We start from the raw sequence: 17,037 nt of genomic DNA, 5'->3' as shown, positions 1-17,037 counted from the left end.
AATTAGTACTGTTGACATTTTCTCGATTAGTCTTTAATAGTTCCAGTGTTTTAGCAAAACGTTCATTTTGCCTTTCTTCATATTCAAATTGTAATTTCTTCTGCCTTTCTTCTTGTTCAAGTTGTAATTTCTTCTGCCTTTCTTCTTGTTCCATTTGCCATTTCAATAATTTCTCCTCTCTACGTGCATCTAGCTCGGATTGCGCCTTTTGTTGCGTCCGCAAAAATTGCATTAACATTCTAGATAAATCTTCCATTTTTTTTTTGTATCCTTCAGTAGCAGTAATGCAGTTGCGAAGAAAAATTGTACAATTTCACATGCAACACAATATCCGTACCATATAAAATGGCTTGTGTTACAAAAAAAAATTGTTCATAGTTCCTGTTTTCAATAGTAATATCGCTGCTCGAATAATATTTTCTCACTTCGCTAGCGAGTCAAGCTCATCCAACCACAACATAAGAACTGAGGCTTTTGCTGAAACCACAAAATACGATTTACTTTTCCATTTTAGGCATTTCCTAATAAATAACAGCCGAACTTAAGTACAGCTCTTTCCATAGAAAAAAAAAGTTTTTCAACTCTAGTTACAATTGAAAAAAATAAAATGTATGGACTACATCTAAATTTTTTTTTTTTTTTTTTTTTGCGTGACGTTTTACTGTCTTATATCCGTTATCCAGTGACAACTTTAGTTTAAAAAAAATCTTTCCCTGATTTTAGTTTAACCGTGGTATTTTTTTTTTTTTTGTTTTAAATACCGAAGAGAAAAATTTGGTTTACCAAAAAGTCTTTAGTTGGTATTTACAGCAATTTAGGAAATCCACTGGCGAACTTTTTTCTTCGTATGTTACTTCCTTGTAATTTAGTAATACGAATCTGTTTGTCATTTTACAAAAATTCACTTTTACAGTTTGTTATTTTTTTTTTTTAAGATGGATTCCACGGGAAACGGCGTAAATCGTCGCTTTTTTTTTTTTCTTTGAGACTGCAATTAAAGGTTTTGGTTTGTCTCTTTTTTTTCTGACTAGTATTTTAGCAAACAAAATATTATTAATCGAGGTTAGTTTTTTTTTTTTTAACCTGAATGTAGTTTTTGTTCTTGGAATTTGGGAAACAACCGTTTCTTTCTTTTAGTGTTGTACTTCATGAGGAAAATATTTTACAGTTTTCCAATGTTCGCTGAATTATTCATTTTTTCCGCTTGAGTCGAACTTCTCTTTAGCATAAAATCCGTTTTTACGACTATTTCGTTCATCAAAACTTGTATTCCTTAGAAAGGTCAACCGTTGCGTTGTACTTTTTTTTTTTTAGTGAGTTCTTTCCATTTCATCGTCAAACTGTTATATTTGACATTCATCCTCGTCGCCACTGTTAAGTTTGCAGGTTGAAACAAGTAACGTAGAAAGCAATACAAATGACGACTCAACAAACAAAGGTAGATAAAATAAGAAGTGTATTAGGAAAAGGTGTATTTACAGGATATTTACATAATCGTGTCAAATAAGAGAGTCTTTGCTGGAGAAACATATCTGCTCTCGGTGGTCTTCAGTGGCTTCTGGTGAACACACACTCAGACTAACTAAGTCTTCCTATTTATGTGTAATTACTATCCACATATGCAAATGAATGTGTGCCAGCACACTCTCCTATTTGGTTTTCATAGATAAAGTAAATTTCACAGTGTATAAGAATTATTTGATACTGGAGATGTTCATAATCGTGCCCTATTTCCAAATGAGGGAAGATATAACATATGAGAAATATTTGGAATCAAGTCTCACCTTGCTGTTATTTCAGATCATTTGAAACCATAGCAGCAAGTTTTAGTCTTCTCTCCATCAAGCCCAGAGGTTCTGGGGAAATATATACATACATAGGAGGGGCATGCAATAAGTAATGCCCCTGACCATCTTCCCATAGAAGTAGAGCGACGAAACTTGTCACAGTTATTAGTCTTTCTCTACATAGGAACCACTCAGAGTTATGCATTTCTCCCATCGTTTGATGCAGCTCTGGAGACCGTTTTTGTAGAATACCCACAGTTGGTCCTCCAACCACGACGTGACTTCAGAAATCAAGGCTGCATCATCTGGGAAACGCTTTCCTTTTAAAAACAACTTAATGGCTGGGAAGAGGTGAAAGTCAGAGGGTGCAAGGTCAGGAGAGTAGGGAGTATGGGGGGAGGATTTCATAACCACATGCCCATGCTTCTGATCTGGCGACATGTGAGTTGTGGACCGGAGCGTTGTCCTGCAGGAGGAGGGTACCTTTGCTGATCTTGCCCCGCCTCTTGATTTTGATAGCTTCCCTTAATTTCCTCAAAAGTGAAGCATAATAGGCTCCTGTAATCGTGGTACCATTTGCCAGGAAATCTGTCATCATTACTCCATCCTGGTCCCAGAAGACTGTGAGCATGAGCTTGCCAACAGAGGGCTGCACTCTTGCCTTTTTTGGAGGTGGTGAGTCCAAGTGCTTCCACTGCATTGACTGGGCTTTAATCTCTGGATCATAGTGATGGACCCAGGTTTCATCCTGTGTAATCAGTCTTTTGAAAAACTTTGACTCATCTTCTTGGCACATCGCCAAATTCATCCTCGAGCACTCGACACGTTCTCACTTCTGGAATGGTGTGAGTAACCTGGGAATCCATCTGGCAGACACCTTATGCATATGCAAATGGTCATGAATGACAGTTTCCACAGACCCTGTACTAATCTTGATATCTTGGGCTGTTTGGCAAATGGTAATGCGCCGATCTTCCAAAATGGCAGTCTTAACTTGACGGACAGATGCCTCATCAATGGCAGAAGGAGGGGGACCAGGTCTGGGAACTGTTTCCACAGACTTCCGGCCATGTTTGAATTCACGATGCCAGCGTTTTACAAGGTCATATAATGGGTGATTACCACCATAAGTTTATTTCATTTCATCAAAAGTCTCCTGTGGTGGGCGTCCTTTCAAATACAAAAACCGGATCACTGCTCGACATTCAACAGACTCCATTTCACACCTGACTCAGTTCAACACCTGTAAAACAGAAACCACAATTAGTTCAGAGCTGTAATTTGCCACATAACTCGTAGAGATATAAATCATTGCACATGCAAAATTTCAGCTAGATCAGACAACTGGAAGTAGATCAGGAGCATTACTTATTGCACGCCCCTCATGTATATATATATATATATATATATATATATATATATATATATATATATATACTCATAGCCAAATTGAATATTGAAATGCTCATATCGTTGGTTCTACGGGACGAAACTACATGAAAATTTGCAGATTTTTTTTAAGATTATAATACTATTCTTTGGTTTATTTTTATGAAAATGATAAAAAAGAACCTATATTTTCAGACCAATAAAATATGCCAAATTTGCCTACATTTTTATATATAGGGTCCTGCAGGCCAGCTTCAGTTTGACTGCTTAGGTTGTCTCCCCTGTGGCCTTGTCAGGCCACTAATATATATATATATATATATATATATATATATATATATATATATACATTTATATATATATATATATATATATATATATATATATATATATATATATATATATATATATATATAAAACAATAAGAGTGGGAAATGAAGTCGCAAAAACTATATATTGGTAAATATAGAATGGTTCATTTATTTAATAAAGGTATACAAACATTTATGTTTGTATACCTTTCCTATGTAAGCTCCAATGAAATTTGTTGAGCTTTATATTATCCTGATAAGTCTCTTCTTATAGAATTGAATTTACTCTCTTCTCCTAACTCTCTAAGCTATATATATATATATATATAATTGTATAAAATATATGTAAAAAATGGGATCTGTGGGGAAGTTAAAATTTTAAAATATATCCCCAAATAAGTCCAAAGATTTCACGAATTCCTTCTGTCGACAGAAACTGACTCCTGACTTCAGAATCCTGGAGTCAGTCTCTATCCTCTCACACAGGCCCTCTCTCTATCGACAGAAGGAATATATATAAGTTCCAAATCTCAGCGACTATCAATCAGAATCTAACAAATGAAGGCTCGTTGGAAACCTGAATTGTGTAGTGGATTATGTGACATTTGCCCTTAAGATCGCACATTAAACGGATCATCCATCATCCAGAGCCAATTTTGGAGACTTTTTTACAGTCATAAAATGTTTCAATCATGGTTATGTGTTTTCCTAGTTTCGCATATGAATTACAAAATATCTGATATTTTCCCAAAACCTCTGGCCTTGATGAACAGTAAAGTAAAACTTGCTGCTATAAGACTAAAAACTGTGCCAAGTTTTGTTGCTCTACTTCTATGGGAAGATGGTCAGGGGCATTACTTATTGCACGCCTCTCCTATATATATATATATATATATATATATATATATATATATATATAAAACAATCATTTACTTCCTAAATTGAAAAGTTTGATTCATCTTATTTTTAATTTCTTTCAACATGTCAAAATTCCATATATATTTTTTATGGCACCTGTTATATTATGTAAAAATCACACACACACAAGGAGCATTTCAAAAGCAATTTCTCCTATTTTTTTTTTTTTATCTTTCCTGAATGCATCAGTGGGATTGCAAATTGTATTGTTATGATGACTGAACTCGTGCATTCGTGATCTGAAAGGTTCCTCTTCCTGTCGCAGATATTGACAGTGTTAGAAGTGTTGTTAGAAGCAACCCCTATCATGGACGTGCGTCAGAAGCAGAAATGCGTTATTAAATTCCTTACAAAAGTGCATTGAGAATGGTTGTAGCTGTGTAGGAAAATAAGTGCAGGAGTAAAAAGGTCGCTCTTTTTAATGGTACCACTCTCTTCTTAGTAGCTCTTTCAACATTTTTAGTCAAATAGTAAAAAATACATCTGAGCAGAAGCTGCTAGAAAGGACTTGTCCTGCCTTGATAGGGTTCAAAATAGACTCCGTGGCCTCCTGGGAGATGTCCTTTTCTCTTCGCTGCAACCTCTATCTCACAGAAGAGATGTTGCGAGTTTGTCTCTGCTTTATCGTTATTTTCATGGAAAGTGTTTGTTCGACTGAGCTACAATCTATGGTCCCCTCCCTCTCGCCAAACTTTCACAAGAAACACTCGTCTAGCTGAAAACACTATCAATAATTCTCCCCACTCTTTATCTGTGCCTAAACTTAAACGTAGATTCCATGATCAAAGCTATTTCTTAGAACTGCACGCCTGTGGAATTGTCTTCCGTTTTCCTGCTTTCCAGCTGTCTATAATATGGTTGTCTTCAAGTCCAACGTGAACAAGTTTCTTAAGTTAACAAATTTACCGAACTTCCATTACTATCGATTTACCATATTGTCCTTTTGACTACTGCACAGTCTTTAATCCTTATCCTTGAGTGGCCGATCGGCCTTGATAAGTGGTGCCGCCTATGTAAAAAAATAAAATAAATAAATAGGAGGTTTTACTTTTGGAAAAAAAAAATTCGCATAAACCGTCAGTTTTGAGGCTTTTATATGTAATCGAAGAAAGAAACAAAAGAAAAACAGGTAAATGCGGAGATAATAATGCTCGATGGTAGCAAATGCGCTGAATGTTTTCAAATATATGAGGTAACAAATTTTAGAAGGGAGAACGAAGTGTACATGGGCGTGTTTTGTTTTGTTTTTTGTTTGTTACTTTTTCACACCAAGGGAAATAACTCGTTTACTTTTATGATCAATTGTCCCCCTTGTTTTATTATTCGCTAATTTGGTAAAACATTTTTATTAAACGTTCAGAAGTCAATAATAATAATAATAATAATAATAATAACAACAACAATAACAAAAAAATATATTTTATTTATAAATTTCCGATTTTATTTGATTTGTGTTTTATATTTGTGGACAGAAATAAAGATGAGTTCAAACATTTTCATGAAGAGAAAGCTGTTACATCTTCGGCAAAACTAAGATATCTTAATTTCTCTATAGGTTTATGCGCGACGCCGCGACACAACCACGTTAACACACAAATTCTCATTAGATCACCCAGTCCCAAGATAAGTGGGGGTGATCATTTGCGAAATGCCAGGCGCTGTGTGTACTGGCACCTCCCTTCACGAACACCTTCCTGCAAGAAAGGTCAAAGTGTGGACTATATTTAGTTTAATTTCGGTTTGTGTAAGATGGATAATAAAGAAATGACGATAGAAGCCTTTTATAAAAACAAAAAAACAAAAAAAAACTCTGTGCTGGTTGGAATAGAGGCGACAGATCGATATCTTTAAATAAACAATATAACTTAATTGTGATGTCGAAAATAGTAATATATCCAAAAATTACGAAAATTTATCGCGTAGAAAGTTATCTATAGTTAAAAGTAATTTTAACGGAAAATTGGGGAAAATTGAATTTTTCGTATATGTTTTAAAGTAGACGGTGAAGAATTTACACACGGGACATAATTCGGAACGCATATTTAAGATTACATCGTAATGGCGTCCAACCTGTGTAGTGTACCCTATAGCGATAGGGTTTTTTTGTTTTGTTTTTGTTTTTTTTTTGTCTTTTTTTTACTAAAAACACAATAACAGTTGTTCTGTTGGATAGAATTTTCTTAATTTTGATATATTACTATTTTTGACATGAAAGTTAAGTAAGTAATATTGTTTTTGCTTAAAAGGACATTTTTTTTTCTAAAAATCAATCTGTCGCCTCTCTTTTAACAAGCGCCAAAAACTCGGATGTCTCCAACATTTTATGAAATTTTAACAACACATCAATTAATAAATATTCCCCAAATTTTAGTTTCTTTTGAGTATTGTAAAGATTTTTAGGGAGCATAATACGTTTGAGAATTGAAATAGTTCAGATTTGCCTTGAATTTGATATATAAACATTAGACAACTTAATAAAGCAAGAATTCCTGAACTTAAATTTCTTTTTAAGACCTCTTATGCTTAAGCCTTAAATTTTAGATATTTTCTAGAATCTAAAAGTCATCTTATGGATTTTAAACAAAATGTCAATAAAGATTATTGAAAAAAATAATGATTTTAATCTTCATAAAGAGACATAGAAGTGGTGCAAAACTTGGTTCGAAAAATTAATTTTATTTGCCCTGAGACGGGTATTCTTTTTATTTCCTAAAAGAAATATATTATTTCATTCTTTTTGAAGACATGGTTGGTTTTTAAGCATGTGGAAAATCTAGCTTCCAAAAGAGGGGAACTTTGAATTCAGACAAAAATTTTAATTTCCTCAGTCTGAAAAGATATCCCCAACTCCATAATAATCACGAACAGAACTGATACTACACTTTGGATTCATATTTTAACTTTTAGGGAATCCTAAAAAAAAAAAAAACTGACTGGCACTGTTTCAAAACACCTTATCATTGTATAAAACCATCATCCTTACATTTTTTTTTTTTTTTTTGACAAAAAATATGTATAATTTAATTAACTTAAACCAACAAACATCACTGTTTAACTGACCATGTGAGACTATGTTCCAACATGGCTGCACATTGGTTACATTATTACTGATGCATTATGGTTGAATTGTGTGTGTGTGTGTGTGTGTGTGTGTGTGTGTGAGGAAGTAAAGTGGTCTTTTAAGTAAATTATAATTTTAATTCTGTCCTAAAAGTACAATTTTAAATCAATTTTATCCAAAATATGTACAAAATTTCCTGACAAACACCTTATCATTGTATAAAACCATCATCCTTACATTTTTTTTTTTTTTTTGACAAAAAATATGTATAATTTAATTAACTTAAACCAACAAACATCACTGTTTAACTGACCATGTGAGACTATGTTCCAACATGGCTGCACATTGGTTACATTATTACTGATGCATTATGGTTGAATTGTGTGTGTGTGTGTGTGTGTGTGTGTGTGAGGAAGTAAAGTGGTCTTTTAAGTAAATTATAATTTTAATTCTGTCCTAAAAGTACAATTTTAAATCAATTTTATCCAAAATATGTACAAAATTTCCTGACAAACCCTCCCCCCGCCCTCAAAAAAAAAAACAATATATCATTATGATCATCATATTCGGTTTAACGTCTATTTTACATACTAAGATGCATTACACAGCATTAAGAAATTGACTATCAAAGTTATCTGTCTCTGGCTAGATCTTTATTTTCTTAGATATATGAAAAATCCTTACATTCTACGAGTGATGTTTCTTATAAAGCGAAGCGAGAAGAGTTTCTGTTTTTTTTGGGGGGGGGGGGTAGAATCAATCCATCTTGACTATTTTTCCAACTTGAAGTATTTTTTTTTTTTTTAGATCCTTACATTAAGTGGCTTCATGCCTTGTCTGGAATGATTACCTTTAAAAAATGTTGTCTTTTATTTTATTTTATTTTTTTTCATTAATTATTACAATTTTAAAGTATTGCTGTACATCTAATACAAGAACTTAATAAAAAATCTGTAGCTGACCGATGTATATATTTTTTGATGTAATTGAATTATAAAATTAAAATATTTTATTCCGCTTTCTTTTGCAGATTTATTAGAAAAGGTGAGTAAAAAAATATTTTTTAATTTGAAATCTTTACTATCTGACAATGTAAGTTTTGAAGGGTTTTTATCTAAAGAATATGTGAAAGCTTTAATCGTTCATAATCTTTAATATTTTAATAGATGATGATTGTTTTAATAGATGATTATGTTTTAATAGTTTATTATGTTTTAATAGTTTATTATGTTTTAATGGTTAATTGTGTTTTAATAGATGGTCATATTTTAATAGATGGTCATATTTTAATAGATGGTCATATTTTAATAGATGATCATATTTTAATAGATGGTCATATTTTAATAGATGATCATATTTTAATAGATGGTCATATTTTAATAGATGGTCATATTTTAATAGATGGTCATATTTTAATAGATGGTCATATTTTAATAGATGGTCATATTTTAATAGATGGTCATATTTTAATAGATGGTCATATTTTAATAGATGGTCATATTTTAATAGATGGTCATATTTTAATAGATGGTCATATTTTAATAGACGGTCATATTTTAATAGACGGTCATATTTTAATAGATGGTCATATTTTAATAGATGGTCATATTTTAATAGATGGTCATATTTTAATAGATGGTCATATTTTAATAGATGATCATATTTTAATAGATGGTCATATTTTAATAGATGGTCATATTTTAATAGATGGTCATATTTTAATAGATGATCATATTTTAATAGATGGTCATATTTTAATAGATGGTCATATTTTAATAGATGGTCATATTTTAATAGATGATCATATTTTAATAGATGGTCATATTTTAATAGATGGTCATATTTTAATAGATGATCATATTTTAATAGATGGTCATATTTTAATAGATGGTCAAATTTTAATAGATGATCATATTTTAATAGATGGTCATATTTTAATAGATGGTCATATTTTAATAGATGGTCATATTTTAATAGATGGTCATATTTTAATAGATGGTCATATTTTAATAGATGGTCATATTTTAATAGATGGTCATATTTTAATAGATGGTCATATTTTAATAGATGGTCATATTTTAATAGATGATCATGTTTTACTAGATGATTGTTTTAATCGTTGATAATCTTTAATATTTTAATAGTTGATAATGTTTTAATAATTGATAATCTTTAACAGTTGATAAAACAAATTGAGGATTACCTAAGTAAGATCAAGTCAGAGTGAATGCACTATTTTGGTGATAGTGTAAGTCTATAGTAAACCCAACAGTTTTTGATAAAATTGGATAACCATCAACCATCCCTCCAAAAAACATTCGATTTTCATGCCTATGATTTTTTTTTTTTTTTTTTTTTTTTGCTTAAATAAAATCACCAATCACTATCTTTGCTGATTGGACGATTTAATTTTTGTTAATGTGTGTGAAAAGTAATACCGTTCATATGAACTTGGCAGCGTCTTATATCGTCTGGACTTTTTGGCCATTTCTAACAGACAAAAGCTATAGCCCATTGACTTTGAACGAGTGCTCTATGCAAAATTGATTGAATATGGTTAATTTGTGCATTAAATACTAATTCCTATTAATCTCTAACTCAGCATTAAACGGATAATATAAGACTTAGTTCGCTGCACCTTATAACAAAGGTCGGTGCAAAATTTCAGGCAGATCGGTCAGTAGTTTCTGAAATAAAGTGGAACGGACAGACAGGCACACAGATATAAATAAATATATATAGATTATGAGATGGATTTTCGAAGATATTTGAGATTTGTGTATGTTCAGCGTTTCTTAAGATTATTCGCCCCCTCCTCCCACTCCTAAGCAAGATGCACATTTTATAATAAAAAGGCAAGTTCTCTTTTTTCTGGGAAAAAAAAAAAAAAAAAAAAAAGCGCTAATCGCTTTTTTTTTTTTTTCTTCATCTTTTTTTTTTATTTTTCAGTCTCGTGTAGCAGCTCAAAATCAGGGAGAACGAAATTTCCACATTTTTTACCAGCTTCTCAGTGTAGATGACACCAGTTTCTTAAGTAAGTCAGTGATTCTTCTCTTTCTCAGCACTGCCTAAAAACATTTTTACATTTTGACCTAAAATGTTTTATTTTGTTTTGCTTTTTTATTTTGTTTTGCTTTATTTATTTATATTTATTTATTTATTTATTTATTTATTTTGTTTTCATTTTCTTATTTTTCCTTTCCCTTCTCTTGGTGCTCACTGAAGTACAATTGTTTGGATCTCTCTCCTGCACTTGGTTCACTGAGTATTTTTTTTTTTTTTTAAATCTTTCATGCGTCTGGTGGATCCCATAATTACTGGAATGATTGAGTTCTAGTTTCTTTTCATGTAGTACATAAGACCTTTTTTTGATTTTCTTATCTTCTTGCTGGAAATGCCAGACATTCATTCTCATGCATTCCAACCAAAAGATCTTTTTAAGATTCTAATCGCTCTTTTAAATGTAATTTATACCCCTCTAGCACTTGGTTCACCGGGTATATTTGACAGGTAGTTTTTGAAATTCTTTTTTAGGAGTCAGATTCTTCCTCTAATAATTAGAATGATGAAGATCTTCCTAACATTCCAATTTTTTTTTTATGAGCCCATATGCTTTTTTAAATCGAGCAAATATGAAACTAAATTACATGCTTTACCACATTTTTTTTTTTTTTTTTTTTTTACACAGTGATCACCACTTATCAAGGCCCGGAAGCCACTCAGGGATAAGGGTTATTGCAAGTACATTACGTTAGTGTGGAGATTTGATGAATGTTTACTTAAGGGGGCGGTTCATTAGGAATTTGTTAACGTTGAACTTGAAGACATCCAAGTTGTAGTCCGGTTGGAAGCAGGCAGACGGAACAGAGTTCCACAGGCGTGCAGTTCTAAGAAAGAAGCTTTGTTCATGGAATCCGCGTTTTGATTTAGACACAGATATAGAGTGGGGGAAATTTTTCACAGTGGATTCAGCTAGACGGGTGTTTTTCGTGAAAGATTGGCGAGGGGGGACCAGAGATTGGAGTTCAGACGAGCACCTGCCATGGAAATAACGATAAAACAAGGATAGGCTCGCAACGTCTCTTCTGTGGGAGAGAGGTTGCAGGGTAGAGAAAAGGGCATCCCCCACTAAGCCACGAAGTCTATTTTGTACTCTCTCAAGGCAGGATAGGCTGTTTTTAGCAGCTCCTGCCCAGATATGGCAACAGTATTCCATCCATTCCATAGGTTGCAGGTTCTATTTAATCAAAAGAGGTAGTTCAGAGACTCTTTCAGGAGATGACGCATTGTGACTTATAAAATCTGCTTAGTTCACACATATTTTACCCCGTCCAGATTAGGTTGTATGAAGATAGCGGCTTCTTGACCTAAAATGCACCAATCATTGATTTTTTATTGTTTTTTATCCTTTTTCTTTGCAAAACTTAACATGTTCTGCAAAATCAAAAGCAAAAAGCAACAGTGTTCCTCTACAAAACAATCAGCCAAACACTATGAATGAATATTTGAAGATATAAAGAACTTGAAGCATAAAATCTTTTACCAATATTAGCAAGTCGTATTTTTTTTACTGAACTCTTTTATTGAAGAGTTCCAATTCACATTACACATTGTTGAATATATAAAAACAGCTAATTTTTAACAAGAATGTAGACGTATCGCCGTCAATCAAAAGATCAGTTATAGAAATGTGTATACATCACAATGCATTCCTACACTAATAAATAAAGCAAAGTCAAACTCAGCCTGATGCCATCTCAACAAACTCTGATTAATGATTTGTTGAAGACATCAAAAGAATGCCATGTAGATAAATTTTGGTAAACGCCGTGTATAAAACATTGTTAAATAGCATGCCAATAAACTCTGGTAAAGTCCACATTACCAAACTGATAAATTCTATATAAATAAATTCTGATAAATACTATGTAGATAAAAATAATTTTGATGCTATGTAAATAAATTCTTGTAAATAGCATATCATTAACCTCTGGTAAATGCCATGTCACTAAACCTTGGTAAAAAGCCACATCACTAAACACTGGTAACTGGCACGTTGTGAGACACTGGTGAATTGCCTGTTTTGAGACACTGGTGAATGGCCCGTCGTGAGACAGTGGCGAATGGCCCATCATGAGACAGTGGCGAATGGCCCGCCGTGAGACAGTGGTGAATGGCCTGTTGTGAGACACTGGTGAATGGCCCGTCGTGAGACACTGGTGAATGGCCCGTCGTGAGACAGTGGCGAATGGCCCATCGTGAGACAGTGGCGAATGGCCCGCCGTGAAACAGTGGTGAATGGCCTGTTGTGAGACACTGGTGAATGGCCCGTCGTGAGACACTGGTGAATGGCCCGTCGTGAGACACTGGTGAATGGCCCGTCGTGAGACACTGGTGAATGGCCCATCGTGAGACAGTGGTGAATGGCCCGTCATGAGACACTGGTAAAAGCTACACTGCTAAGCACTGGTAAATGCCAACTCGACAAACATTGGTAAATTTCAAAATCCTTGGTAAACATCTCATTTAGAAGTCTTAGGAAGAGAGAAGTAATTCCGTTAGTTGTGATTAATTATAGATCTACTCTGGCACAGAATTTCAATGCCAATTCTGACTATGATATGAAATATCATCTCTTGGCATACACATAAATTTACATAAAGAAAAATTAGTAAACACCTTGAATTTCAAAATATTAACAAGTAGAACTACAATTGCTTTCATTGAAATGGCTGGATTCAGCGTTAAGTAATCCGAAAATAACAAAAGAGCATTAATCATTTTCTAAACAGATACATGGAATTAATGGGGGTGGGGATTGCTCAAAATTGATTATTCCATTTTAAAGAGGCACACGGAATGTAGGTAATTATTTGCTTTAAAGCAAAATGTTACACAAGGTCGTTTTTAATGTCAGAGAAAACCAGCTCCCCAAAAAGGGACACTTTGGAAGTAGGTAAAAATAAAAATGGCCGTAGTATAGAAAGGTATCTCCCTCCATTGACTAAGGACAAATTGACTTGAGTGTAGCATCAGACCAGATACTACACTCTGATTCTGGCCGGAATTTATGTGGAGCCATCGCTCGGAATTGATACATCTATTTTAAACCGATCCATCAAATGCATGTGGGGTTATTGCTAGGAATTGATTTACCTATTTTAAAGGAACACACGGAATTTGTGCGGAGGCCATTGTTTGGAATTCATCCATCCATTTCAAATAGAGATATAAAATTTATGTGGGTTTATCGCTCGGAATTAACTCAACCTTTCAAACAGACATACGGAATTCATGTAGGACCATCACTTGGAATTAATTCAACCATTTCAAACATACATAAATTTCGTCGTTATCGTTATTGATATGGATTAGTGTTAAAAAATGTAAAATTGTTCTAAGTTATTTTTGTTTAACTGATTAGTGGGCAGATGGGTTGAAGGGCGCTTAAATATGATATTTTAATTTGTCCATATTTCGTACATATTATTATAGAGTTGTAGCAACCCGCCCCCCCCCCCAATGAACTATACTCTCTGGCGGATCAATGCTTCCCTGTAAGTTCTTCGGCCATAGACTGGCCAATCGACAGGCAGGGCGCATTGATCCTGCTGTCCCCAAAAAGAGTGCAGGGGACATCCAACAGTCAGCACCGAGCCGCGAGCGAAGACACACCTTCCTCTCCTCCTCGCCCAGCACCGACAGTCCGACGTGGACCTGACTCAAGAACTTCGAGCTCCACCACTATTATCCCGTGGAATAAAGACTTGCAAAGGTTCAATGTTAAAAGGAGTTTGTCGTCTTTTTGTCAAGGGTTCTAAAAGATAAATAATTAGCTGGGGTACAACTACCCCACTAAAGAGTCGTGATTTCAAAAGTGAAAAAAAAAGTATTTAAATGCCATCAGCTAGAATCGAAACCAAAACTGTAGTATTCAAAGCTGATGACGTTACCACTGTATCAACGTGATACGCATATAAACTGATCAAAAATAAACTAAGATGCTGTACAAAATGTTTAACGATTTTTTCAATTTTGACCCATTTTTGACCCCTTAACAATTTTAACTGGCTAAGGATCTATAAAAGAATGGCCCGTCAAAAATCCAATCATGTGAGGTCCATAGCGCCACTCTGCAATTTTTAGCTTTGGAGGAGATAGTTTGAAAATATGGAGACACAGACGGACGGGCAGATATATAGCCGTTTATATATTAGATTTAAAAGTTTTGTTTAAATGTTTCAGAATTTGGAGATGAGGATAATTTGTACTATTTAGACTACTGTTCTCATCTTGGCCGTGGCATAACGGTTAAATATGTTAATAATCACTTCTAAGTGACAAACTTGTGGAGTTTACATCTCAATCTTTATTACAGGTATCAATAATTAAGAATAGCATAAAAATGAACAGTTTGATTCGGTCATGGCTGACTGAACCAGAAGAACCGTGGATCAAATTGCAAAGTGTTTGATTTGCTATTCCGTACATGTTCCCGAGTTTGCCATACATATTCCCAAGTTCTAAAAGATGCGCCTGAAGAAGGTTGGAGGTTACATCGGCTGAAACATTGTTAAAATTGTAACCAAGATGAGAATTATAGTTCAAATAATGCAAGCTGTGTTTTTTTTTTTTTAATCATTTTTTTTTTTTTTTTTCCAGAGTCACTAAAAGTATCTCGAAATGCTGAAAATTATAATTTCCTCAAAGGCAGTGGCTGTGTTCAAGTAGATACTATCGATGATAAAGAAAATTTCTATGCAGTCAGGGTAAGAATTCTTAATCTCCTCTCATTTGTGTTCTTCACATGTATAAAAATAATAGTAACTAGCAGGACCTGTGGAAATTCCATAGGGGACTCATTTATATGTAATATATTGATGTTGGCATTCTGTAGATGTTCAATATAAATGGAGACGCTATGATATTATTGTAGCTTTTTTGTTAAAACTGCAAAAGTATTTATTTAAGCTAGCACGAACGCCCGGTAAAGCCCGGTCGTAAAGTATGCTTAAATATATCTTAATTCTTGCAGATTTCGTATATATTATTATAGAGTTAATGTTATATCGATTTATATATGTTATAAAGTTGCGATTTGAAAAATAAAAAAATATATATATATCTATATGACTTGGGTGCATTAGTTTGAATCGAAACCGAAATAAAAACTTATGAAAAAAATATGTAACTTGAGTTTCTTTAGCTATAATAAAAATCGAAACTGAAACCAAAATTTAGGAAGAATTCTTGAGAAAATTATTTATAAAGAAAATAGATGACTTAGGTGCCATCAGTTGTAATCGAAACCAAAAACGAAACTTATGAAGAATTCTTGGTAAAATTATTTATGACAAGAAATGGAAGTACATAACAATTAAACGGCCCGGATGTAACACACACACTATCGTATTAACATATAGACTAGCAGGACCCGTGGAAATTCCATGGTAGTTGAATATTTTTAAAAACAAATTATAAATAAAATTAATAAAAAAATAAAATAAAACAAATAACGACGAATTTAAAACAAATTTTAGCAAATTCTTTTTTAACCTTTTAAAACCAAAAAGAATTGATTTTAAAAAATTCATTTTTTTTTCTATGAAAATTCAACACAAAACACGTTTTGTTTTGGGTTTTTTCTGAATAATTTTTTATATGAATTATAAAGAAACAGATGTCAATTCACTTGCACATTTTTTTTTAAATATAAAAAGAAACTATAATAATAACAAAAATATTTACAGTCTCTACTCAGCATGATTTTTTTTTTAATTATAAAATAAAATAGTCAAGTTGAAACCGTAAACAGACAGTCATGTTTTGGGGGGGATTTTGGAAGAGGAAATGGTTTAAATGGATTTTAACTGATAAAGAGCGACTATAAAGGGATGTAATTCGTTTCTCATTAATTAATGTTTTTGATGATGATGTTTTATGTGACACGGACAAGTAAATTAATAAAAACGTCATTAAATAAAACTGAAATTATGTTAAGAACAAGAAGAAGAAACCCATTTGAATTTAGACGGACTGGCATGCTGTGTGTGTGTGTGTGTGTGTGTGTGTGTGTGTGTGTGTGTGTGTGCTTATTCAGATTGGCACTTTTACCGATAAACAAAAATGAAGAAAAACTTTTATATTGTACCTATTTGTCACGGAATGAAGATTGCACATTCCAAAAATCACAAAAATTGATGTAGATATTTTTTATTTATTTGCCGTTTTTCTTTTACCGATAAGTAACAGATGAGGCCATATTTCTATAGAGAACATAATAAGGGGAGGTAATCAGTGATTATTTTAACGATTACCACGTGCATTAGGGTTGTCTGCTCTTGTCCACCGATTCCTTGATTTCACTTTTTTTCACCCTCTTCGAAACAGAGTAAACTTTGATTTTCTTGAATAAAAAAAAAACTACTTGATCAAATTACGTGATTTTTGGAATTTTGCACTTTCTTCTGATGAGTGATACGTACATCATACAAACATTTTTGTATTTTCTTTAATTTAAAATCTCGCGATAAGTGCCAATCTGAATAAGCACTCCTTTTTCAGAGTGACA

The 17,037-nt window shown here is 33.1% G+C and overlaps 1 protein-coding gene across 1 annotated transcript in view; it reads left to right on the top strand.

Moving 5' to 3' along the window:
- Window positions 1-17,037, top strand: part of LOC145259956 (unconventional myosin-Ia-like) — a 1,146,131-nt gene that overhangs the window by 934,855 nt on the left and 194,239 nt on the right. The window contains exons 8-10 of the mRNA XM_080117933.1: window positions 8,497-8,510; window positions 10,416-10,500; window positions 15,129-15,235. Of these exons, the coding sequence (XP_079974059.1) occupies window positions 8,497-8,510; window positions 10,416-10,500; window positions 15,129-15,235 (206 nt within the window). The remainder of the gene's footprint in view (window positions 1-8,496; window positions 8,511-10,415; window positions 10,501-15,128; window positions 15,236-17,037) is intronic.

The sequence above is a fragment of the Euprymna scolopes genome, chromosome 35 (genome assembly GCF_053919585.1).
Source record: "Euprymna scolopes isolate OS-2025 chromosome 35, ASM5391958v1, whole genome shotgun sequence".
Taxonomy (NCBI): domain Eukaryota; kingdom Metazoa; phylum Mollusca; class Cephalopoda; order Sepiida; family Sepiolidae; genus Euprymna; species Euprymna scolopes.
Note: the sequence above shows the minus strand (reverse complement) of the source record. Positions and strands in the feature narration are given on the sequence as shown.